Source organism: Desmodus rotundus, chromosome 3 (assembly GCF_022682495.2).
Source record: "Desmodus rotundus isolate HL8 chromosome 3, HLdesRot8A.1, whole genome shotgun sequence".
Lineage (NCBI taxonomy): Eukaryota > Metazoa > Chordata > Mammalia > Chiroptera > Phyllostomidae > Desmodus > Desmodus rotundus.
In genome coordinates, this window is record NC_071389.1 from 147,896,287 (window position 1) to 147,923,005 (window position 26,719).

Sequence of the window (26,719 nt, forward strand, 5' to 3'; positions counted from 1 at the left end):
AGTCAGGGCCCTACTTATAAAGAGCTCTGAATTATAAGTTTTCCATAACAGAAAGCTGTGATAAAAAGGAAAGGAGGAAAAACAGAAGGAGCTTGAAAGAGTTTCCATGGATATACCAAGTTTTTTGTACCAAGCCTCGCCCATCCTGATTTTCTATTGGCTAAACTTACCATCAATCGCACCAGTTGTAAATAAACTGGAGACGGAAGCTTGTTGTTAGGGGGTGGAATCTTCCTGTCTCCATCGCTAAGATAAGAGCTGTTTTGTAATAGGCTGAAACTGCTGCTCCCGCCCTCTCGCATGAGTTGCTAAGAGGCGGGATTTTAGGGTACGCCGGGAATGCTTGCTTGAAGCTCCGCCCATCCAATTGGTTGTTATGGGGGAGGGTCTTGTAGCGGATAGGTTGCTGGCCCTGCCTGTTCGGGATTAGTTGTTGGGGAGAGACACGTGAGGAGGCGGTGTCTTGAGACGACTATGGCGGGAGGAATAAAAGTGGCGGTCTCTGCTGCAGTTGGTTCCGGGCCCTGGGTCTGGGGGACCGGGTGTGGTAGGGCAATGCGGCTTCTCCTTGTTTTCTCCGGCTGTTTGGTCTGTGGCTCAGGTACCGCCCGGGCAGCATCTACCAAGGGGGCGGGTGCCGAGGGGTTTACATTTAGAAAAGTGGGGAGCGTTCCCGCGCGCGGCCAATTTGCGGAGTGGCGCGGGTGTGCGGGGATGAAGAAGCTTCATTGTCGGCGAATGGGCGTCGGCACTGAGGGGTCAGGGCCTGGGATGGCATGGCGGAGCTCCCCAGAGTGGGGAGGAGCCGGGAGCCTTTGGCGGAGACAGGAAGGGAGGCCTGGACTGGGTCAGAATCGGTCTTGGGGACTACTTTGTGCTGTATCGACCTCCTGGAGTTTCCTGGTTAAAAGGAAGGAGAAGCGAGGATCGTTCTGGGCAGGCAGAGCTGCCACTGGAACGGGGGCATCCCATTTACTCAGCAAATTAGGAACACCCTCTGAATGTATCCTTTTCAGGACTCAGGGAGTGGGTGACTGAAATGCTGTCATCTCTAGGTAATAGCTTCTGCTGTTCTAAGATCCTGGCCCTTGCCGGCGCTGTAGAACGGATCTGGAGCCTGGAGTCCTTAACTTCCCATTTCAAAAACAAAAGAGAAAAAGATACAAGTGCCATTCAATCAACAACGAGTAGGTTTCTTTTGTAAATCAAATTTGATACTTACTACTGGATAATTGGCTTTGGACTGGGTTTAAACTTTTCCTTTTCTACTCTAATCCAGAAAAACCTAGAGTGTTTGCAAGAGTCTCGATCTACCCCTCTTGTTAAATGCACAACGGAAAAATAAGTGAGGTTTCCAAACTTCCATTGAATGGAGTTGAAACTCACAGGTTTAAAAATAATCGTATCTTATAAACACATGCAGTGTTTTGTTTGCTGCCTGTCTCACATTGTCACTTATGATTACCCTTAGCCGGGCAACTTTACGGTCTCAGGATCCATAGATCTAGTTCCAAAGTGCAGCATCCTTATGAAACTTTTTTTTTTTTTTTTAAATTTAAAGGGAGAGGGAGTTAGTATCCAGGAAGGTGCTTTGCTAGAGGCAGGGCCCAGAGTAACATTTATTTAAAGGGCTATTTGTGATGTGAATGAACTTGGGTCAGATGGTTAACCTCTAAAATGTGATTGTGGATTGTGGGAATAAAAGAGAAAATATATAGAAAAATGTTATGCAGAGCTCAGTCAGCAGTCTCTTAAGTTTCATCAGTGAGGAGAGAAACAGGTATATCTGCTTTGAGAAGGATAAGCTCGAGGGATGATATTTGTTCTGTGTGGCCTGATAGGTCATGTGGGTGGACGCTACAAAGTGACAGTCATGTAAAGAGGACCTTTCTAAGGGTTAGAAACACTTAAAGACGGAGTGGAGTACCTCAAAAGGCAGGGAGTTCTTTCTCACTGGAAGTTTTTGAAAAATTTGATTACAAAAATAATGTGAATTTATTTTATTACTACTTGGCAAGTACAATTAAGTATAAAGAAGTAGAAAACACCCTCACTATTCCATTCAGAGGTAGCCCTTTTTAGCACACTTCTGGTATTTTTCCACATGTTTTTAATTTCAAAAAAATTCCCATTGATAATGCATTCATATTCCCGTCAGCAATCCAGTTCTTTTCCGTAGAGATCACCAGTTATTGCCAGAGATAATTTTCTCATTGGATTTGGTAGCATAAGCATTTTCCTATGTCATTTAAAATTCTTTTTTTTTTTTTTTAAACATTTTACTTACTTAATTTTAGAGAGAGGGGAAGGGAGAGAAACCTCAATTGGTTGCCTCTCGCACTCCCCCATCCAGGGACCTGGCCTGCAACCCAGGCATCTGCCCTGACTAGGAATCGAACCAGCGACCTTTTGGTTAGCAGGCTGGCACTCAATCCGCTGAGCCACACCAGCCAGGGCAGAAATTCTTCATAAATGTTTTTTTTTCCTTCAGTGGACAGATCATTTATTTAATGTTCCTGAAGTAAACATTTGGTTGTATATTTGTTGTATTTCTGCTGTTGGTTGGATATTTGTGGTATTTCTAGTTTTTAATTGTATAGAACACTTTGTATATCTTTGTGTATAACTTTTATTGCACTTGGATTCTTCTTAAGGATAGATTTCTCAGAAATGGGTTTACTACATCAATAGCTAAGATATATTTAAGACCCTTGAAACATTTTGCTAAAATACTTGCCTGAAAAGGTGTGCCAGTTTACACCACTATCAGCAATATTTGCGTGTAGCCCTTGACAGCATTAGATATTCTAGACTGTGACACCTTTGCTAATTGGATGGATCCAAAGTGGTGTCTGAATGTGTTTTGCATTTCTTGCACTATTTGTGAGGGAACATCATTCAACTGTATTAGCTATTTAATTTTCTGTTTTGACTTTGAGTTTTTTGGAGTGTGTTTCTGTCCTGTATTCTTGGCCTATTTATTGGGATTTCTATTTATTGGGATTTTTGTGGACTTTTAAAATCAATCTGTATAACCATTTTTGTATATTAAAGATATGTATATATAATTAGAGTCTATTTACTGCAGAACTTTAATTTGTTTGCCCCACCCCTTTTAAATAGAAGATATGTATTTTTATATGGTCACTTAATTTTATTATTTATATTTAGTTCCCTTTTAGGCTTAACGAGTCCTTCAGAGTTGAATTGACACTATTTTTTTGTGTGCTACAACTTAATTTTTTTTCATTTTACTCTTCAATCTGTAATTAATGTTAGCCTTTGGTGTGAGGTGAGGATCTGGTAGATCTTAATTTCCATATAACCAGTCAGTTGTCCCAGCATCCCACTGAATAATCTTTTGCTAAGCCCATTGACTTAAGATGCTAGTTTTTAAGGAGGCTTTTAAGTATGAATTGGATTACTTCTTACAGAAATTAATAAAGGCTATTTAAGAATTAGAAGAAGCTGTTTTTCATCACTTTAGGATTTGTTCCAGTCCTCACATACTATGAATCATTTTCATTACCTTCTACCTAGAGATGTGAATTGATCAGTGTTGTGGATTGCAGACTAAGTTCACGAGGATCAAAAGTAAATATGCAGTTATTAACCTTTGAATAGCTGTTTCATGGGTAAATAAAATTACTTTTGATTTACTAAATTCCAAGAAGGCCTTTGTTTTTCTGAGAAGAATTGGGTCTTTGGGCTCAGAAAGCGCCTGAATATTTAATTCATTGTGCTTTTTAACATGCTGGTTAACCTATTTTAGGAAGGAAAAGAAAGGTGGTATATGTCCTTTTGCTATGAGAAGCACAAGGTTCTAACATGAACATTTTGACAGCTTGTATATGTTTAAGGTCATTTGGTTTAGCTCAGTGTTTCTAACAATTTAAGATATAGCTGGAGTGGTGATTGTTTCCACAGATTATTCTTTTAGGCTGAATTGGTTTATTTGACCTCTCAATGAATGTCCATGATGTGGCTGGCCAAGGTGCTGATTTCAGTAGGAGGGTGCTAGTCGAGAGGTTAGTTTGTTATTTGTTTATTTACAGTTCTTTTTCTTAAATAGTGTGGAACTTGGGAAAAGGAAGGACTAGATTTTGAGACTAGATGTTGCTTTTTATATATGACAGTTTATTTCTTTAGGAAATGACAGTGGAAAATTTTAGAGTTAGTTTAAAAACACCTTTGCTTTTTCTTGGCATTAAGTGTTTCAAATAGCTTGTGTTATTGACAGTTATTTGTATCTTATTGCCCTCTTGAAAATAATAATGAGCTTAAACAAGTATAGTATTATATTACTTGGTGTTGGGGGAAAGAAGGGGCCAGTAAGTGTGAATCTTGTTTTTTCAAAATTTGTAAATACAGTGGTTTTAAGCTTCATATATAACCTTACTCTCTTACAGTCCCCAAAAGAAAATAAACTCTTGATCCATATTTGTGAGTGAATATTCTTTTAGTATATTTGTTAGACAAATGTCAATAGGACTTTGAAAAGGTTTTATGAAAGATAGGCTTGGAGGAAATCCAAGTGAGTATTGGATTAAATCCTAGTAAGAAATTGGTAGATGAGGGTGCAGAACATGCTATCCAAAAATATAGTACCTTGGCATATTGAATATTTTAAACTGAGGGATTTGAGAAAGCAGCAGAAGCAGGAAGGTCACTCGGACCTCTCCCACTTTGCCCTTTTTTCCTAACACAGGCCATAAAATCTTCATGTGAGAGATGCCCTCCCTACCCTTGGAGGAAAGGAGCATCCTTATCTCTGGAGACAAATGGCACCCAGAAGAATCCTAACAAACAGGCCTTACTCAGTCACTCCTAGTTGACCTCACTTACCTTATACTCCTTAACCTGTCACGTTCCTCCAGGACTGTCCCCTCTTCATCAAACCCAGCATAAAAGTGCATTGGTTTCCTGGTTTCTTTAGGTCCTCATTTCCTTATGAAGAAGGCCTTTGTGTCATGTAAACGTTAAATAAATTGGCATACTTTTCTGTCGTTGTGAGTTTAATTTTCAGACCCAGCCAAGGACCTTAAGAGTCTAGGAAAACTTTTCCTCCCCCACAATGTCAAGACTGACTTAAAAAAAAAGTTGAGCTATAATTTTGCATACCATAAAATCCACCCTTTTAGTGGTTTTTAGTATGTATATTCACAAGGTTGTGTAACCATCACCACTGATGCATTCTAGAATATTTTCATCCATCCCAAATGAGGCCCCATACATCTTAAGCATTCCCTTTCTATCTCCCTTTCCTCCCAGCCCCTGGCAACCACTAATCTATTTCCTCTCTCTGGATTTGCCTATTCTAGACATTTGGTATAAATGGAATCGTTCAGTATGTAGCCTTTGTTTTGGTCTGAATTTTTTCATTCATTATAATCTTTTCAAGGTTCATCCATATTATAGTATGTATTGGTACTTATTTTTTAATAAGTGCTGATTAAGTACTTTAATAAGTACAGTTTTTTTAATCCTCATCTGAGGATATGTTTATTGATTTTAGAGAGAAAGGAAGGGAGAGAGAAAGAAACGTTGATGGGACATGAGTCGGTTGCCTCCCGTTCACACCCCAACCGGAGATCAAACCTGCACCCTCTACATGTGCCCTGACCCAGGATTGAACCCGCAGCCTTTTGGTGTGCGGGACGATGCTTGAACCAACTGAGCCACCTGGCCGGCGCGTAGTACTTCTTTGTATGGCTGAATATTCCATTGTCTGCATATACCTCACTGTGTTTATCCATTCATCAGATGATGGACATTTGGGTTGTTTCTACTTTTTGGTTGTTATGAATATTGCTGCTATGAACATTTTTGTGTAGAAGTTTTTGTGTGAACATTATGTTTTCAATTCTCTTGGGTGTATACATGGAAGGGGAATTGCTGGGCCATATAATAACTCTTATGTTTAACTCTCTGAGGAACTGCCAAACTGTTTTACGAAGAAGCTGCACCGTTTTACATCCTCACTAGCAGTGTCTGAGGGTTCCAGTTTCTCCGCATCCTCACTAACACTTATGTCCTCATTTTGATTATGGTCATGATAGTGAGTGTGAAGTGGCGGTTTTGATTTGTATTTCCTTAGTGACTAATGATGTTGAGCTTCTTACCATGTGCTTATTGGTCATTTATATGTCTTCTTTTTTTTTTTCTTTCAATTTTATTTTGTATTAGTTTCAGGTGTTCAGCTTAATAGTTAGACAGTCATATGTGTACATAATGTTCTCAATATTTCTACTACTCCAACTGGCACCGAACATAGTTATCATAAAATTATTGACTATATTTCCTGTGCTTTGCTTACATCCCCATGACTATTTTCTAACTACCAATTTGTACTTCTTAATGCCTTCACTACTGTTACCCTGTCCACCAAACCTCCCTCCCTTCTGGCAACCACCAGTTTGCTCTCTGTATCTATGAATCTGCTTTAGTTTTGTTTGTTCATTTATTTTGTTCTTTAGATTCCACATGTAAGTGAAATCATATGGCATTGTCTGTCTTTGTCTGACTGACTTATTTCACTGAGCATAATACCCTCTAGGTCTGTTCATGCGGTCACAGATAAGATTTCAGTCTTTTTTATGGCCGAGTAATATTCCATTGTATATATTGTATGTACCACAGCATTGTAAAAAAAATTTTTTAAAGATTTTATTTATTTTTAGAGAGAGGGGACAGGAGGGAGAAAGAGAGGGAAACATCAATGTGCAATTGCCTCTCGCATGCCCCCTACGGGGGTCGTGGACTGCAACCCAGGCACGTGCCCTGACTGGGAATCTAACTGGATGGCAACCCTGTGGTTCACAGGCCAGCGCTCAATCCACTGAGCCACACCAGCCACAGCTATTTATTTATGGCTATTTATTTACTTTCAGAGAGAGGGGAAGGGAGGGAGAAAGAGAGGGAAAGACATAGCAATGTGCAAGAGACACATCAATCAGTTGCCTCTCACATGCCCATAATTGGGGACCTGGCCTGCAACTCAGGCACGTACCCTGACCAGGAATCGAACCCATGACCCTTTGGCTTGCAGGCCGGCACTCTAATCCACTGAGCCACAGTAGCCAGGGCTGTACCACAGGTTTTTATCCACTTGACTATTGTTGGGCTCTTGGGATGCTTCCTTATCTTAGCTATTATAAATAACGCTGCAATGAACACAGGGATGTGTATATATTTTTTGAATTAGTGTTTTGGGTTTCTTTGGATAAATCCCCAGAAGTGGAATTGCTGGATCATAAGGCAGATCCACTTTTAATTTTTTGAGGAAACTCCATACTATTTTCCGTAGTGTCTGTACCAATCTGCATTCCCACGAACAGTGCACAAGGGTTCCCTTTTCTCCACATTCTCGCCATGGTATATCTTCTTTGGAGAAATGTCTATTTAAGTCCTTTGCCCATTTAAAAAATGGGGTGTTTCACTTTTTATTTTTGAGTTGTGGTAGTTTGTTATGTATTCTAAATACTAGACCCTTATCAAATATACAAGGTCTGTCCAGAAAAAAGTCCAGCCATTGTTAATATAGCAAGAGTGGTTTGCTCAACATCAGTGTAACCTGGCAGCCAAGGAGAGTGGACTGGAATGCACATGCGTGAACAATGACTGTACTAGTCAGTGGGGGCGGTAGACACCGTTGAGTGAGCCTGTGTACTGTGTGGCCATCACATTCAAAATGACTGAGCAAATATAGCAATGAATCTGCATCAAATTTTGCATTAAGCTCGAACATTCCTCCATGGAAACTGTTCAGATGATTCAGAAGGCCACAGCTTTGGGTAACTGGTGATTGGCAGCTTCATCACAACAATGTACCCGCTCATGCATGCATCTCATGCAGAGTTTTTTGGCAAAACATGAAATCACCCAGGTGGCTCAGCCCCCCTACAGCCCAGATTTGGTGTCTTGCAACTTCTGGCTTTTCCCAAATCTAAAATCACCCTTGAAAGGGAAGAAATTTCAGACTGTCAATGAGATTCAGGAAAATAGGATGGGGCAGCTGATGGCGACTGGGAGAACTGTGTGAGGTCCCAAGGTACCGACTTTGAAGGGGACTGAGGCATCATTGTCCTATGTACAATGTTTCTTGTGTCTTGTATCTTCTTCAATAAATGTCTCTATTTCTCATATTACATGGCTGAATACCTTCTGGAGAGATTTGTAAATATTTTCTCCCATTTTGTGGATTGTCTTTTCACTATCTTTTTTTTTTAAGTATATTTTATTGCTTATGCTACTACATTTGTCCCAATTTTGTTATCCCCTTTATCTCTCTCCTCCCTGCACCCCCCACCCTCTAGCACTGCCCACCCACCACCACTTAGTTTATGTCCATTGGTTATATATATAAGTTATTTGGCTTCTCCATTTCCTATTCTATTCTTAGTCTCCCCTGTCTATTTTGTGCCTACCTATTATGCTTCTTATTCCCTGTATCTTTTCCCCCTATGCCTCCCTTCCCCCTCCCCACTGATAACCCTCCATGCGATCTCCATTTCTGTGATTCTGTTCCTGTTCTAGTTGTTTGCTTAATTTTTGGTTTTGCTTCTTAAGGTTCCATTGTTGATAGTTGTGAGTTTGTTGTCATTTTACTGTTCATATTTTTGATCATCTTCTATTTCTTAGATAAGTCCCTTTAACATTTCATATAATAAGGGCTTGGTCATGATAAACTCCTTTAACTTGACCTTCTCTGGGAAGCACTTTATCTGTCCGTCCATTCTAAATGATAGCTTTGCTGGATAGAGTATTCTTGGATGTAGGTCCTTGCCTTTCATGACTTTGAATACTTCTTTCCAGTCCCTTCTTGCCTGTAAGGTCTCTTTTGAGAAATCAGCTGACAGTCTTATGGGAACTCCTTTGTAGGTAACTGTCTCCTTTCCTCTTGCTGCTTTTAAGATTCTCTCCTTATCTTTAATCTTGGGTAACTTAATTATGATGTGTCTTGGTGTGTTCCTGCTTGGGTCTAATTTCTTTGGGACTTCCTGGAAGTCTATTACCTCTGCCAGATTGAGGAAGTTTTCCTTCATTATTTGTTCAAATAAGTTTTCAATTTCTTGCTCTTCCTCTTCTCCTTCTGGCATCTCTATGATTCGAATGTTGGAGCATTTAAAGTTGTCCCAGAGCTTTCTCAGCCTGTCCTCATTTTTTTGAATTCTTGTGTCTTCATTCTGTTCTGGTTGGATGTTTATTTCTTAATTTTGTTTCAAATCCTTGAAGTCCCAGTTTCCTTCCCTTCACTTTTGGTTCCCTGTATATTTTCCTTTATTTTATTTTGTATAACCTTCATTTCTTCCTTTTGTGACCAAGCTCAATCATTTCTGTGAGCATCCTGATTACCAGTGTTTTGAACTCTGCATCAGATAGGTTGGCTATCTTCTCATCACTTAGTTCTTTTTCTGGAATTTTGATCTGTTCTTTCCTTTGGGCCATATTTCTTTGTCTTGGCACACCTATTATCTTGTAAGGGGCAGAGCCTTAGGTATTCACCATGGTGGGGCAACCGTCTTTACTGTGTTGTGGCGCTGTCTGTGGGGGAGGGGTCAAAGAGGGAACAATGCCAGTTGCTGGCTCTGGTCTTGCCCTACTTTCCGTCACTTCCCTCACTTCCCACAAGGGGATTGTGGCTTTTCAGATGATGATTTGCACAAGGGTGGGTTTGTGTACGTTCTAGGACCCTGTGGGCCTTTCCCAAGAACTCTCCTGTGATCCTGAGAGTTTCTCCCACCACCACAACTCCCACAGATCTTTACATCCAGAGGTTTTGAGTCTGTAGTTTCCCACGCTGAAACCCTGGGTTCTGTGGTCTGTCTCGCTTCCCAATGGTTCTTCCCAGCTTATCGGCCCATCAATGTGGGACCAGCTGGTCCACCAGCCACCTCCTTGGTCTCCGCCCCTCCTACCAGTTGGGGTGAATGTTTCTTTAACTCCTTGGTTGTCGGACTTCCACGCAGTTTTGGTTATTTTTTGTTTTTAAGTTTGTTGTCCTCCTTTTGGTTGTACGAGGAAGTGAAGCGTTTCTACCTATGTCTCTATCGTGGCCGGAACTCCTGGGCTGCTTTCTCCAAATCCTTGGCGTATGAGTACAGGAGAAGATCACGGTCTTTTCACTGTCTTGATAGTGTTCTTTGAAACACAAAGCTTTTAATTTTTTATGAAGGCTGATTTCTTTCTTTCTTTCTTTTTGGTTGCTATGCTTTAGTGTCACATCTAAGGAACCATTGCCTAATCCAAGGTCACGAAGATTTATACCTGTGTTATTTTCTAAGCAGTTTTATAGTTTTTACTCTTACATTTGGGTTTAAGACTGAATTTAACCTCACAATTAATTAGTCTTAGCTTTAGCTTAAAACAATTTTGGATCAGTAGGCATCATTGCCTTTTGTGTGCGTGTAACTTTGTCTTCCTAAGAATTTTGTTGAGGTTTTGTGTTTTTATGGGTTTTGGTGTGTTTGTTTTTAGTTTATTTGAATCTACCCACTTTTATACTAAGACCCAGAGACATAACTGTATTTCCGCTTAAAGTATCACTTAATAAATTGCTAAGTACAATATAGAACTCAAGGAAGAAGTTATTAAATGTTTTGTGGTAAAGAAGGTAGCTTGCACAATTTGAGTGGGAAGATAAAAGACTGGTCACTTTATTTTTTATTTTTTTAATATTTTTATTTATTTATTCCTAGATAGAGGGGAAAGGAGGGAGAAGAGAGGGAGAGAAACATCAACGTGTGGTTGCCTCCCGCGTGCCCCCCACTGGGGACCCGGCCTGCAACCCAGGCATGTGCCCTGACTGGGAATCGAACCAGTGACCCTCTGGGTCACAGGCTGACACTTAATCCACTGAGCTACACCAGCCAGGGCAAGACTGGTCACTTTAAAAAGAAAAGAATTTCTTCCTTTATTTTCAGAGAGAGAAGGGAGGGAGAAAAAGTGAGAGAGAAACATCGATGTGTGAGAGAAACATCAATTGTTTGCCTCTTGTTCACCCCCAAATGGGGATCTGCCCGCAACCCAGGCATGTGCCCTGATAGGGAATTGAATCAGCGACCTTTCCGTTTGCAGGCTGGTGCTCAATTCACTGAGCCACACCAGCCAGGGTGACAGTGGTCGCTTTTAGACCTTAAATTGGTTGAGACCGAATACAAAACTGCTGAGGGGAAGAATGTTCTGTTTTGGTAAAATCAGAGGGACTGCATGTGTATTCATTGACTGTTCTTAAAACTTGAAATGAAACACAACATCAAGACAAAAGCAACTTTGCAATCTGTTAATATCTGCTTCAAGTGCTATATACATGTAATCACCATTGCCAGTTCTGTGCATCCTAATCAGGAAAGAGGTAGAGGAAAATCACCAGATGGGGTTACTTTAGCTGTGCTTTTTTAAGGGAAACAGGACCTGGCTGTGACTCTTATTAAATAGTCACGCTATTTAATAACTGTGTGACTTTGGGCAAAATCATCCTTCTTAAGTGTGTTTCCTCATTGGTGCAATAGAGATTTTAGAGTGCCTACCTCAAAACATTGTTGGGAGGGTTAAATGAGACAGCATACTGTCTGTCTTAGTAAAGATTTATTAGTAGCTTTTGTTATTGCTTATTCTCAGTTAATGGCTGCTTTTAATACTTAAATAATTTGACAGAAATAAGACTGCCTTACTTCTTTTCTCATCTCAGTTATCTTCTTGTTTCTCAGTGACATTTTAACCCCAACTTTAAGAAATTGGTCAGTTTAAATCTTTTTGTGAAATGAGTTCTAGTTATTAGCTTGTTCTATTTATATTTAATTCTTATTTCCTTTCTTTGCATACAGCTAAAATTGATGTAAAAGTGGCCATGCTTCAGGAATCCCGAGTTTATAATAAGACCACAGGGCAACAGTTTTGTTATGAAAATGTGCTTGTCCCAAGGTGGCATGATATATGGACACGGATACAGGTAATCATCTGGGCCCCTGGGTGGGCAGCTTCTCTGACTGTCTGTATTAGTGCATGCTCTGACACTCTGCTCTGAGACACAATTTAAAAAACAAGTATTATTAACAACCTTGATAGAGTTGAGATTATCCTGAATTGTGTTTTCACCAATAAGCATTTATGCCTACTTTGTGCTCCTCTCTCTGCTCTTTCAAGTAGCTTACAATACTTGACCCTTAGGTAAACTAACTTCCTCCTTTTCCAGAAAAAACTCCTTCTTTCTCTTGCCCTCTCTTCTTTACACACACACCTTACATGCCCCTCTCTTTTTAAAGGCCTTATGCCTTCTTTGGCCTGGAAACTGTTGTGTGTCTGTCAGGATGTAAACTCTTTTGCCTTGCTGCTCCTCTTTTTATTCTACACAAGATGTGTCATAAACCTCCTGAAGTTTCCTCTCGATAGAATGACTTCGGTCTCATTCATTTCATAACACCATGAAACCGGCTGGTAGAGCACGAGTGTCTGGTCGTAATAAAGATCGAACAACATGAGTCCTTTTGAAAATGTTGCTCCCGCTATGAGCATAGTTACTGATAAGGGTATTTGTTCATATCAAAAACATAAGGGTGGGCTTGTGGTGGGGTTTTCTTTTATTCTCTTTTTTTTATTGTCTGATATAAAAGATCATATTCCATCTGGGGCAAATTATAACCAACATTTACTATAATCAGTGATTTGTGACAAAGGATTAAACTTCTCAGCCTGTCATTATGGGAAACATTTTCAGGGCTGTTTATGCCTGGCAATTTCCATAATATTCTAGACCCTTGCTTTGTATGATCTCTTGTAAAGAGCTGTGTTGTAGAAGTCTTTTTCCTCCCTGTGTTCTGACCTAATGGTAGATCCAGATCGTGTTAACGAGACGCTCTAACAGCTGCCTCTCTGTGCCATGTGCAGTGTTTTAGCCGCTGCGGCTCTATACTTTTCTCATAAGCCTGGATAACTAGTGCCATTTCCGAGATATTTACTCTAAAGGTTTTTTTTAATTGTGTTTGTGAAAAACTCACCTTGATATTATTTGTGTTACAGATCCGGGTGAATAGTTCCAAAGTGGTACGAGTCACCCAGGTGGAGAATGAGGAGAAGCTGAAGGAGCTAGAGCAGTTTAGTATCTGGAACTTTTTTTCCTCCTTTCTAAAAGAGAAATTGAATGACACCTATGTTAACGTGGGTCTATACAGCACAAAAACCTGCCTCAAAGTTGAGATTATAGAGCAAGACACCGAGTACAGTGTCACTGTGACCCGCAGTAAGTCTTACCTGTGTTTTTCTGATGGATTCTATGATGACAAGGGACTGAACACTGGAGGGTATAATTAGTGAGACAGAGAAGTCAGCCCAAGATAGTTCCATTTTGGTTCTGATTATAACCTGAGTTCACCATTGCCCCAAACAGTTTAGAGAGACCCCACCCCACATTAAACCCTTTAGGCCTAGAATTGAGACTTGACTTTAGATTATTCTGAGTACCTCCTTACCTAGAACAGTGAAGACATGCATTCCTAATACTTCCAGTGTCATTGACCTAGTATCCCTAGTATTGTTTAGAGTAAGGGAGTGTATTCCTGCCCTCTGGGCACTCCTAGATGGGGAGAGATGTCCTGAAATGTACAGGTCTGCGTTGGAAGACATGAGGGTTCAACTATAAAAACTGAAGAAAGGTAGAACTGAATATTAATGCCTCACAGGTAAAAAGTATTTGTGCAATGATAAATATGAAGATCACTGCAGTTTAAGGTTTATTCAGTGGAACTGGGAGTTGTCCCTTCTCTAAATGTCTAAGAAAGTTTCACAGAGGAGGCCCATCATTACCCTCTTGAATTCTCTCAGACTTATCTCTCCTTTTTTACCACCCAGGGTCCTGGATTGTTGTGAGTAGTAGAAATGTTCCTGGGTTTTGCTACAAAATGTTTTGTGCCCTTCTAATTGTCCTAGAGTTCCACAGTTCTTTGGTTGTATAGGATTGGCCTAGATGGGTTTATTCTTTTCTTTTTTTGGTATTCCTTTTCCATTCGCTGATCCTTCTTGCTCCTATTCTGTCTACGGACCTCCCCAAGACTCAGCTCTTGAATGTAAAAGCTGTGGGGGTGTCTGTTACAGCACCAACGGCGGCCCTCTGCTTGGGCCCCTGGTCCTAGGTGAGATGTGTTTGAGTGTAGACTTTTCCAGCACAGTGGTTGTGTTGTGGAGGGAAGTAAATGGTGGTGTTGGGCAAGAAAAACAGCCAGTTAGAGAACAACAGAGGGCCCTGACCCAAAGTTCTAGGCAAGTGTGTTAAATCCCAGCCTGTGAGTGACCTAAGCCTTGAAAGCCTGAGTGGTAGAGACCCCTTGTGGGCGATAGCACGAAGTGCTGAGGGCACTATGCCTGGTTCTGTGCAAAGCAAAGCTTGGTTTCGTTTAGCCTTGGTATAGGTAGCCAAGATAAGACCTAATCACACTTTCTCTGTGGAAGGGTGCCCAGGCTTTGTGTGGAATTTATAATGTTGTGGGCTGTTAGCATTTATTTTATTAGCTGACCAATAATGCCATTTATTCTATACAGTAATTCCCCCTTATCCATGGTTTCACTTTCTGTGGTTTCAGTTACCTGCAGTCAACCTCAGTTGAAAATATTAAATGGGAATTTTCAGAAATAAAAATATTCAATAAACAATCATAAATTCTAAACTGTGTGCCGTTCTGGGTAGCATGGTAAAATCCCGCACCATCCCATCTGGACGCAAATCATCCCTTTGTCCCGTGTATCCACGTCCTATACGCTGCCCTCCTGTCGGTTACTCGGTAGCGGTCTGGGCTGTCGGATCGATTGTCACAGCTGACTGTCCCTGTATGGCAGTGCTTGTGTTCAAGTCACCCTTCGTCTACTTAGTAATGGCCCCAAAGCACAAGAGTAGTGATGTTGATGATTTTGATATGCCTGAGAGGTGAAAGTTACTGACTTAAGGAAAAAAAATTGTATGCTGAGGTTGTTAAGAAAAATGGTGAGAATGAATCTTCTATCCATGAAATTGTGAAGAAGGAAAAGGAATTCCATGCTAGTTTTGCTGTCACACCTCAGACTGCAGAAGTTACAGCCACAGGGCGTGTTCAGTGCTTAGTTAGAATGAAAAAGGCATTACATTTGTGGGTAGAAGACCTGCACAGAAAACGTGTTTCTATTGATGGAAGTGTGTAGCTCCAGAAAATATTGAACCTGTATGAAGACTTCAGCTAGGGATCCCTGAAACGAATGACCACATTCACTTAAGTAGTAACTTTCAATACAGTCTGTTGTGATAATTATTCTATTTAATTATTAGTTGTTATTGATCTCTTACTGTGCCTATTTTTTTTTTAAGATTTTATTTATTTATTGAGAGGGAGAGAAACATCAATGCTTGGTTGCCTCTCGCACTCCCCTCCTCCCCCCGTCCCCCACTGGGGACCCAGCTTGCAACCCAGACATGTGCCCTGACTGGGGATTGAACCAGTGAGCCTTTGGTTCGCAGGCTGGCACTCAATCCACTGAGCCACACCAGCCAGGGTTACTGTGCCTATTTTATAAATTAAACTTTATCATAGGTGTATTTGTATAAGAAAATATAGTATATGTAAGGTTCATTACCATTCACTGTTTCAGGCATCCACTGGGGGCCTTGGAACCTATACCCCACAGATGAGGGAGGACTAATATAATGCCTTATACTGTTTGGTTCCCCTATTAAGCAGAAGTCTCTATTTATTTCAGGATTTGACCCCAAACTCTTTCTCGTTTTCCTCCTTGGACTTATGTTATTTTTTTGTGGAGACTTGCTGAGCAGGTAAGTTCCAAGGCTAGAGTGTGGAATGATGAGGCTCAGACCCACCCTGCCTGCTTTTTATCGTAAGATCTTTAAGTGCTGCCATTTCCTTTTCCAGGACCTTTATGGCTAGGCTATTGCCTGCTTGGATAATTTAAAAAAATATTTTAGTACATGTGTTATGATTTTTTTTTCCTTGTATTGAAGATTGGCAATAATGAAATCCCCCTATTAGGCTGGCCCATCTTGTGATGAGATTTAGCCAATAGTCACTCTTTCCACCATTAGAAAAGAAATAATGTGTTAAGCCCTTCTTTTATTTTTAAATTTTTATTTATTGATTTTAAAGAGAGAAGGAGAGAGAGAAAGAGAGACATCAGTTTGTTGTCTCACTTATTCATGCATTCATTGGTTGCTTCTTGTATGTGCCTGGACCAGGGATCAAACCTGCAACCTTGACTTACTGAGATGATGCTCTAACCAACTGTGCTACCTGGCCAGGACAAAACCCTTATTTTTGCTGGGCTGTGTGTTGATATGTTTCATGCCATTCAGAGGCGAAGAAACAAACACTAACCACTTACTCATTTCCTGCCTTTAGGAACCTACTAGCTAAAGTAGGTGAAACTGATATGTGCAAATATAAAGAAAACATATAGATAACTAAACAAACATTGAACAAAGGTAGAATCACCATTAACTCTGTACATAAGTAAAAAGAATACTCGTGGAATAGTGAATGACAGATTAACAATTGGAATTTGAAGTTGGGCTGGAGTGAGGTTGGTGGGAGTTGTTCCTTCTTTGGGGGATCCTGAAAGAAACTCACCAAGGGAGGAGTGACTGACAGAAAGAGCCTGGATAAGAGTAAGGAGCTCTCTGTTCTGGACCCAGTGTTTGGTTTATTCTTCTGGGTAATCACTTCAGTTCCAGCTTCCGCAAGGGACAATGTATTTGTTCCTTTCTTCTCCCCAGAGAAGCTGTAGAGTTCCTCAGAAGAAAGATTCTTAATAAAATTGGGATTGGGAGAGGGGCTGGGATGGGAATGGGAGACTAAGCAGAGTCTTATTATTGGTATATACTTGAGGGGGCCTCCTTGATACTAATCCTCATAATTTGGCAGCAACTATATTGTTCCATTCTCTTCAGTTTTCTGACCTCAAGTTTTGGGCAAAAAACTGCTCTAATCTTGTACCTTTTTTCCATCTTTTGGCTGGGACAGTTGTCCTAGTTGGAACAATGCCATGTATGAAGAATACACACATAGTCATGTGATACATTTTCTCTCTGCAGAAGCCAAATCTTCTACTATTCCACTGGGATGAGTGTGGGAATTGTGGCCTCTCTGCTCATCGTCATTTTCGTCCTGTCCAAGTTTATACCCAAGGTGAGCAGCAAAATATTCGTGTGGTTAAGATGAGCTTGGATAATTGAAGGATGGGTTTTCTTGGATAATCTTAGAGCACTGAAAATTTACATTGATGGCTGAGTCAATGTCCTACTCTTTCTGGATTCAGAAATGTACTTTCTGTGAGGAAACGTGGAGCCTGATTACATACAGACTCTCCCTTTTTATTTAGAATTCTTTGCTCAGTGGGGGATTAAAGTCTCCTTCCTGTTTGCTTATTACATAGTCAGGCTTTTAAGTTATTTAGCATCTCATTTTCCCAGTGTTCTTTGTAGACGGTACATTTTAAATATAAAGGAAATCTTTGTAAGAGATGTTTTTCAGTATTTTTTTTTTTAACTGTAGTTCCATTTTGCTTTTATGTATGGAAACCCTTTTGTAACTTGTTTCTTTCACTTCTACTTTGTCTTAGAAAAGTCCCATTTACATCATCCTGGTGGGAGGCTGGTCCTTTTCGCTGTACCTCATTCAACTAGTTTTTAAAAACTTACAAGAGATCTGGAGGTGTTACTGGCAGTATCTCTTAAGTAAGTATTGTCAGTCTTGCTTTCTTTTGGGCTATTTTAGTTAATTTGATCATGAAATTAACTTTTAGGAGTTTAAAGTCCATGCCATTGTATTAACTTGTAAGAATCATAGTTCTTCACTTACTTCTAACCCCTGTACAGTCGTTAGCTTCTCTTCAATTAAATGATTCTGCTCGGGAGAAGACTTGAACTTGTTGTTGACAAGTGTAACTTTATTTACATGATAGACATCTTTCTGAAACACTATAAATTGACTTTATTAATATTTTAAATACAGTTACATTAAGGAATAACTCTATGTTGAATCTGATCTATAAAGCAAGAATCCTTTTTACAGATAATAACTCTTAATCTACCCTTTGAGAAGTGGTTAACCTGGATTTGCATGTATTGGGTTTTTTAAACAGACCCTTCTGCTGGAGTTGTTCAGTGAGTAGCAGTGCTCCATCTGAACCAAGTAAATTTGGAACAAGGAAAGCTAGAACTTAAAGAGATAAATATATCTGAGTAATGAAAAAGTATGAATAGTTGAATAAAGATCTTGTCCGTTTTCCTGGTTTAATTGGTGCTATATAGTGAATTTACTGCTGCTCCCCACACACATTATTTTACTAATTATAGATGAAAAAGAATGTCTTCTGATAACTCCTCTCATAGGCTATGTCGTCACAGTTGGGTTCATGAGTTTTGCGGTCTGTTACAAGTATGGGCCCTTGGAGAATGAGCGAAGTATCAACCTGCTGACCTGGACCTTGCAGCTGATTGGCCTGTGTTTCATGTACTTGGGTATCCAGATCCCACACATTGCCCTTGCCATTGTCATCATTGCGCTGTGTACCAAGAATGTGGAGTACCCGCTTCGGTGGCTGTACATCACCTACAGGTGACTGAAAGGCAGAGTAACTGTTGAAATGTGCAGTGTGTGATGCAGTCGCAGCAAGAGGATGCAGAGGTGTTGCCCTCAGAGCCTGTTTTCTGATGGATATTTATTGTATTATTGCTTCTGTTTTCGTTCTTCCTCAGTCTCTTTCTTTAGACTCTTTATAGACATTTTTATCATCTCTAGTCATTTTATATAAAATAAAAGCATCCAGTAAAGCGTCGTGTGTTCCTATTACCACTAGGTGGTGCAAAAGATACTACTTTTCTATCAAATGTTTCAGGTCACCTGGTTTCAGATGATTTCACACTGGCTCACAGATTGCTCTGGGAGTCCTAGTCTTAACATAAGTGTGATTCATAGCATGTTATCGCCTCGCATAGTGAGTATGGAAAGGTCTGAGGCTGTCGGTGGTGGTTCTGTTACAGAGAGTCGAGGCAATACCTTCAGTTTGGGGAACCAAGTTTCTGGGCCACAATCTTACACCATCATTTTTTGGTCATCTCCCCGTTTTTGGAAAATAAATACTTCATCGTTTATTGGGATACGTGAATTTATTTATATTAGTGAATAATATTGTCTATCCTGACTGGTCACTCGTAGCCTGACATGTCAAGAGTACATTATGACTAAAGGTGTCTGTGGCAGAAAGGTGGGAGCCACGACTCTTAAAAGTTCAGGCTCTCTGCTGTATGCTTGGTCCACTGAAGGGAGCTAGAGCTAAGGGTGCATGTAGATTACTGATTAATGATTCATGGTGTTATTTTGGTGAGCACAGAAAGATGTGTAAGGCAACAGAAAAGATTGCCCCCCCTCGTCTCCTGACAGAAGAAGAGTATCGGATACAAGGAGAGGTGGAGACCCGAAAGGCTTTGGAGGCGCTTCGAGAGTATTGTAACAGTCCAGACTGCTCTGCTTGGAAGACTGTTTCTCGAATCCAGTCTCCAAAGAGGTAAACACTGGGCCAGATAATGCCAAGCATTTGTCAGGGTAATTGTGACCTTGAGCTTTTACAAAGATCACAGTTCTAGGTAATCATTTCGTATATGCAGCTTCATTTTCCTGTTCTTATGTGGGTAGTCAAGAGGAGGGATGTATATAGCATCATGTGTTAAATAGTAGCCTGTCTTTTGGCTCCTCAAGGAACCGTCTTCTCTGGCTCTAGCATTGAGATGAGAAGACTCTACCACCATAGCAGGACTTCCCTCTGACAGTATTGCATTGCTCTTTGAGGGGTGTTTTTTCTCTTTGTTTGCAGGGGAGAGGGGTGGGATTTTTTTTTTTTTAATTTGGGAGCAACTCCACCAATGAGTATATGAAGCTTTAATTTGGAATCCCGATAGCATAAAAGTTTATAGGGCCATAAACATGAACGAATGTGTGATGACCCTTAATCTTTTCTTATCAGGATTACAGTTGACTAAGGGAACCTTGGTACTTCCATAACTAAGAAGGATAGAATGCTGCTTATTAAGCAGGACGGAGTTTCAAGGGAAGTTGGCCTCTGACCCCAGCTTTCCTTTTCTCCTTGTTTCTTGCTTTAGTCTACTTAACTGCCAGAGTAAGGACAGGGGAGGTTGTCTAGACTCAGTATAATTTGAGCATATCAAGGGTTTCAATTTATTCTTATTTTGAAATAAAACCAGAAAGGACAGAAGGTTTCTGATGAATATTATCTTCTCTTTTCCAGATTTGCTGACTTCGTGGAGGGCTCTTTTCACCTCACACCAAATGAGGTTTCTGTTCACGAGCAGGAGTATGGATTAGGGAGCATCATTGCCCAGGATGAAATTGATGAAGAAACGTCCTCCGAGGAGGGGGACTCAGGTTCTCGGCACCGCACTCTCATGCAGAACAGCTTTCTGAGTTAGGTAGTAGTCAGTTATCTGTATTGGACTGGCTCGGTGTCTCGAAGGCCCGTGTCACGTGTGTTGTGCAGTTGCTTGTCAGCTCCTTGAAACAGAGTGAGGGCGCAAAAACTCTCTCACTGAGATTAGAGGCCTGAGCAGGCTTCCCTCTGAAAATGATCTTGCTGGTCTCTGTGGGACCCCTGAGGAAAGAGAGTGGATGAAGCAGTGAATGCTTCCCATTGGTTAAGCTATCAGCTCACCTTCTATGTTCCCAAAGGAACTGGATGGGCACAGCTAGGACGGCATTCTGTGTCCTGCGTGAGCGCTGAGTCAGCTGTGGTGTTTAGGGCTGAGAACTGTCACTTGGGCTTATCTTCCATGGAGAAATCCACAAATCTGAGCCTCCTTCACTTCAGGTTTTATTTCAGAATAATCCTTGTTTTAAGAGAAAAATGGATTTTTTACTTGCCTGTCTTATTTTTCAACAAATATATATATATAATTTTAATTTCTTAAAATGTAGGGAACTCATGTTCTAGAACCAGCAGATGCTCCAGAGTGACAAGCCCCATAGGCCCCTACATATTTATTAGTATGGATGACCCATCGAAGCCCAGAAGCTGTTGTGTTGAGCTTTGAATTAGTTCTCATACATACAATATTCTAAGTCCTGCTTGCTTTTAGGAACATGCCTGTGGGCTCTTTGCAGGGGAGGCCCATTGGGCTTTTTATTACAGTTGACTTTCAATTCCATCCTAAAAACAAATTTGCATTCTTCCCTTCCCATATCTCCTAGCTCCTTTTGCCTTTTCAAGAAGGGTCTATTTCCATACCTGTGAAGTTGCGTACAATTCAGAGTTTGTTTCATTTCTCATATTCTCTTCCCCTTGGTTTTTAGCCTTATTCCTGCTATTTAGAAGTGATCTTATATGGGGAATTTAAGTGGTTTTTACAGGTTCTCCATTTTTCTTGTCAGTGAGTCACATGTCTTTGAGTTGCTGTGGAAGCAGGAAACTATCTCCTTTTCCTTTGTCTGCCCATTCTTCCTGTTCCTTTCTGTCTTTCCTTACCATCCATACCCTTCCCCAAGAAATCTGGCCGATTTTGTAAGCTCTGAAACTGAAGTTTCTTGATAAAACATAAAAGTCGTAGCCACATAGCTGCCGCAGTTCGCATTGCCAGGAAGTAGACCTGCAGAGCGTCTTCATGCCTTTGGGTGCTCATTCAGCTGTCAGGGTTAGACACATTTTTCCATGAATTTGTAATACTTGTTTGCAATTCCATTTCTGACCAGAGATTCATGCTGCCTTTTGTTACAGTGGCATCAATTTGAGATTCCTTTGCCATTGGAAACCACCCTTGTAAACCAGCAGTGCCATTTATGAGAGAGCACATTTCTAAGTCTGTGTCATTAGCGGTTCTGTCTTTGTGGTCTTCACCCTCATACCTGAGAAAAGCTGTAATTGCCCGGCTGGGAAGACAGACACTGATGGTCAGAGCACAGCATTAGGCGTTCTGGATCACCAGGATCAGAGACGATTTTTAAAAAGTCTTAATGCTTCAGACCAGCCATTTAGCAGATAGTTTTGAAAGGCCCTGGGCTCCATTACTGACTTCCAGCATGTGGCCAGTTCATTATTTCCACCAGTGTTTCCCATAGCTTTAAACTGTCCTAAAGTGACAACTACCTCAATTGGCAGCAAATACACATATAGTGGAAAGTGAAAAATAAGCAGGTTTTGGGCAGATGCTAGCTACGGGTTAAAGTTGCAGAGTAAGGGAGCTTTATATTGGGAAACCTTTATTCCTTTGCGAGTTATGTACATGGTAAAATGTTATCCCTCCACAAAGAACTGTTAAGACCTCTGGAATATATTATTTTTGTCCTCATTTACAGAAATTGAGACCTAGGGTATTTGAGCATAAGTTGATTTAAAAAAGTAATGCAGCTGAACAAGTAGTCTCAGATTCCCCAGAGGCTTCCGTGCCTTCCCCCAAACAGCTACTTAGGGAGGGCGGGGTCTTGCCCCCAGGGGCATTTTTCCTGACTCATGTCTTTATTTCAATGAGAAAGCTTTGTGAGTTAGGGAAAGATTTTTTCTTTTTATGTTTAGTAAATTCCTTGTGAAATAAAGTTTCCATCTCAAGACCAGTTTTTTCACTGTGTTTGAGTTTGGGGAGAGTAAAATCAAACTCAGTTCGTTACTTCCTGTCTGGAAGCTGGAGACTGAGCTGTAGGCAGTGGACGTGACAATGGGTCTCGAAGCCTCAGAGCTGCTCTCAGACAGTGGAGGCCGGGCCTCTGGTGTGCTGTGCGTCCTTGCCCAGCCTGCCTGGGGGCTCCGCCCTGGCTGCTTCAGAGCCTCCGTGTGCTTGAGACACTGCCTAACCTACTAAACCTCTAGAAGCTGCTCTTGTCTCCCTCTTGGCCACTTAGTCTGCTGGCTCAGTCACTACTTGGAGCCCCCGGTTAACTTTCTCTGGCAGTTACAGCTTTTGCAATTTCAGCAGTCTCATCTCTCAGACTGATCTCATCAGGAACTATTGAAGGGATAACTATGGAGTGAGCTGGACATGGAGCCGCGTCTGCTGCCATGTCAGCATCTTACTCTGCAAATATGAAGCTGTCATTTGGCACAAGGGCCTGGGGACTCATCGGCATCGGAAATCTATTGCCTCTAATCCACCTGCCTGAGTTGTGTAGGGCATGTCTCATTAATGAGCCGGCTGGCCCAAAACATTTCCCCTTCACTTTCCCACTCAGATGGCTCTCATGAGGCCAATGACCAAAAATAAGGAAAGCTTAGCAACTTTGACATTTTCTGACAAGAAATTTCTGTCAGCCACTTCATCTTACCAAAACTAGTTTATTTCTGTCCCCAAATTCATGACTTTTATGTTTAGTACAAAGGAGATTTTGCTTATAACACTTACATTATAGTTCCAGTGTTGCATTTTGCGCTAATACATCCCCCTCCAGGGCCTAGCGCTCTCTTCATTAACTGTGTTCCCTTCCGTGTAATCTCCTCTGGGCATATACGATGGGATTTGATGAATGAAAGGACCCAAATAGGCCAGATAGTCCCTCCAGGTCCTGACAAAAGGCTTGGGGCTGGATTATGCAATTGCCCTCAATCTTTTTGTTGTTCCAGAAAAGGGGGGGTAGGTTCAGATGGATGCCTGAGTAAAAATGGTTCCTAGCTGTGTACTCATAACTTTTCTCTGAATTGAGTGGTGAAAGTTGAAGTAGGAGGAAAGGAAATTAAATGTCCTTCTTGTATTCCTTTGGTATGACATATGAGATAATAACCTATATTGAAATGCCAAGAATTTTATCTGAACCAAGGAGAGGACAATTTGACAGATCTGTTATGCCTTCCTGTTACATAGGCACTGGAACCAAGTAATGAACATAAAAATAGCCATTATATGAGGCAAGTGCACCTAAAACCTTTTGCTTCTGTTTTGGTGTAGCAGAAATTATTTTCTTAGGGAAACCTATGCAATTGTGACCCACTGGTGTCTCTTGCTAACTTAGCTTATGGATTCAGTCACTGTTGAGTTGGATTCTAAGGGTGTTCGGTGCCTTATGTGACGGGAGCCAGAGCCTGCCGGGAATGAACAGCGCAAGTTCACGTGAATGTCAGTGCACAGCTTTAGTGAGGATGGGGATGGCAGACAGCCTCCCCAAATGTGGGGCTTTGGGCTCCCACACCCCAACTCGTGTGTCATCTTCCTCTTCACGCTTTTTTCTTTATGATCTGTACACTTATTAAAACCAGTGGCTTAAAAAGTGCATTTTATAATGGCTTTAAAGTTCATAAAATTCTTCTTCTCGGTCAGCCAAAGCATTCAACAACGCAGTTCTCTCTTCCTGCTGTCTGACGCGAGTGCTCCCTGTTTGGTGTGTGCACAAAGGTTCCCAAATTCCTTCACAATCTGGACAATAACTTGAAAATAGTGAAATCACTGTCTCTGAACTTCGCTGGGGTACAGGTGACATCTGTATCACGCTAACATAGCAGGAAACTTACGGTGTATTAGCACTCCTACAGCCTGCAATTGCCGGTTTCCCATGGTGGTGAAATAGCAGGGGTAAGGAATTACTGGGTAAGTTTTAGCGTGGGTAATGCCTTAGTGTTATTTAAAAATGTTTTTTAAAAAGATTTTCATTTATATTTAAAATAAATGTTCTTGAATGTTTGGAAGGAACAAAATGGTCAGGGATGGCTCTTTGCCCTGGGTCTCATTTTTACTCTTTTCCGTAAGTAAAAATATCAATGTCTTATATATTTTTTCATTTTTACTGTACAAGTTTGTAAGTAATCCCAATTTTAATAAAGTTTATAGACTATACTGTGGTTTCTCTTAATGAACATGCACTTTTCTTGTTTGGATTTCTTGTTTGCAGGTAATCAGTGCTTAGCTCCTCACTCTCATCTTCTCAGTGAGATGGCTTGCCCGCCGTCTCTTCCCTCACCACTGCTGCCCGTCCTGCTGGGTCTGTCTTACACCACTTTCAGCCCTGCGCTGGGGCGTTTCCCAGCATGCCACATCTCTAAGGGTTGTGTTTTTTCCTTCTTTTAAATTTACTTGAGAGAGAGAGATTGCTTGATTGCTTGACTGATTGATTTGTTGTTCCACTCATGTATGCATTCATTGGTTGCTTCTTGTACGTGCCCTGACCAGGGACTGAACCCGGAGCCTGGGTGTATCAAGATGGCCCTCTCATCAACTGAGCTACACAGCCAAGGCTTCTAAGGTATTTTACAGAGGTAGCAGGTTATACCATTGTGTTGTCCAATAGAGGAACAATGTATAGGTTACTCCTGGTCCAGGGAGCCACCCTGTACGTTAGTTCTTTAACATCTTATTAATGATAGAAGGTGTTTGTTTTATTTCTGCACTGGGATAAGGGGAAGACTCATGGGTCCAGCTATGAAACGCCCACCCAAAACTGTGGGGTGGCGGAGGGAGCAGTGCTGTAGCGGGCTTTGGGGGCATGGAAGAAAACATGCAGTTATGTCTAGGCCCCGCTTCTGCAGTAGGAGTCTGGTATCTTCCGTTTTTCATGTTTTGCCCCTTTTTTTCCTTCTCTGGAAATCCGTTACAGCATTTGCATTAATTCTGTACCTGTCTCCTCCTTTCATAGTTACATGCAGATTCATTGTCCATTTTTCAAAGATGATGAAAGAAAATGGGGTGCAGGCCATATGTAAATTTATGTAGATTAATGCACACTAACGGCATCTGTTTTCCTCTGCCTCTATAACTATACTAGGTAAATAAAAGGCAGAGGTGATCATGAATAGCTGAATTAATAAAAACTGAAAGCATAACTGCCAGGTATGCTACATCAAAGGGCATTACGGAGGGTTTTAAAAAAAAGATGAGTTGTTTAAACCAGTTCTTCTCACACTTTAACATGCGTTGGAAGCATCTGGGGAGCTTGTTACAATGCAGACTCCTGATTCAGTAAGTCTGGGTTAGGGTCCAAGATTCTGCGTTTCTAATACGCTTCCAGGTGATTCAGATGCTGCTGGTCTGTGGACCTCCCTTTAAATGGCAAGAACGGAAAGCATCATAAGTACTTGATCAATGTTACTGATTGACACCAGGTAATTTGTGAGAGACAGGACGACCCTCTACCACCAAATGAATTCACCACATCTGAACACTGTGTTTATTGTGTAACATCTTTGAAAAAGTGAATGTCCCTGGGAGGACTGACAAACGCGAATTGGTTGATCAGATTGCTGGCCTCCACACTCTGTCAGAAGTCAGCTCCAAAGGAATTAGAAGTTTCTTGTTTTTTGCCAGCTCTATTGAAGTGTAATTTATATAGAATAAAACTCACCAGTTTTAACTTTTGCTGAGTTCTGGCTAGTGGAAATAGTTGTGTAACTGTCTGCACTATCATAATAAAGAGCATTTCCATCACCCCCGCTAATTCCCTCATGCCCTACACAGACTAGAAGTTTTCATGAGGGGAGAGGAAGGTGATTTTGGAGTCCAATGGAGGAAGACCAGTAAGCTCCAGTTGCTTCAGTTTTGTCTGGGAAACAGGAGAGCACAGCCCCCCATGTGTCCCCTTCACCTCGGGAGCGCTTTGACAGACCTTAAAACCCTAGCTGACTTGGAGGTGTATTTTATACCCTGTTAATTTAGAGTGACTCATTTGTCCCAGTTTGCCTAGAACTTTCCTAATTTTAGCACTCAGATTTCCACGTCCAGAGAACTCATCTTAGGTCCCGGACAATCCAAGATGGACACCCTAGCTTGTTT

The 26,719-nt window shown here is 41.1% G+C and overlaps 1 protein-coding gene across 3 annotated transcripts; it reads left to right on the forward strand.

Annotated features, from left to right (window-relative positions):
- Nucleotides 1-471: 471 nt before the first annotated feature.
- Nucleotides 472-25,271, forward strand: NEMP1 (nuclear envelope integral membrane protein 1). 3 transcript variants are annotated; one of them, XM_045184634.3, is made up of 10 exons: nucleotides 472-601; nucleotides 11,826-11,950; nucleotides 13,018-13,237; nucleotides 15,718-15,790; nucleotides 17,063-17,156; nucleotides 17,590-17,704; nucleotides 18,362-18,587; nucleotides 19,363-19,536; nucleotides 20,275-20,450; nucleotides 24,846-25,271. In XM_045184634.3, exons 1-10 carry the CDS (start codon nucleotides 475-477, stop codon nucleotides 25,019-25,021), a joined length of 1,506 nt encoding a protein of 501 aa, XP_045040569.2. In that variant the 5' UTR covers nucleotides 472-474; the 3' UTR covers nucleotides 25,022-25,271. The 3 variants fall into 3 exon arrangements, with proteins under 3 accessions (XP_045040569.2, XP_024432167.1, XP_045040570.1); XM_045184635.2 differs by lacking the exon at nucleotides 24,846-25,271 and adding an exon at nucleotides 1,056-1,187 and having other exon boundaries at nucleotides 483-601; nucleotides 20,275-24,826; XM_024576399.3 differs by lacking the exon at nucleotides 24,846-25,271 and having other exon boundaries at nucleotides 20,275-24,826.
- Nucleotides 25,272-26,719: the final 1,448 nt, after the last annotated feature.

Excerpts from the sequence above, each read along its gene's own strand:
- NEMP1 (XM_045184634.3), top strand. The coding sequence starts at position 475 with ATGGCGGGAGGAATAAAAGTGGCGGTCTCTGCTGCAGTTGGTTCCGGG. Across the intron at positions 11,951-13,017 it reads ATATATGGACACGGATACAG|ATCCGGGTGAATAGTTCCAA; the intron begins GTAATCATCTGG and ends TTTGTGTTACAG. Across the intron at positions 20,451-24,845 it reads CATGCAGAACAGCTTTCTGA|GTAATCAGTGCTTAGCTCCT; the intron begins GTTAGGTAGTAG and ends TCTTGTTTGCAG.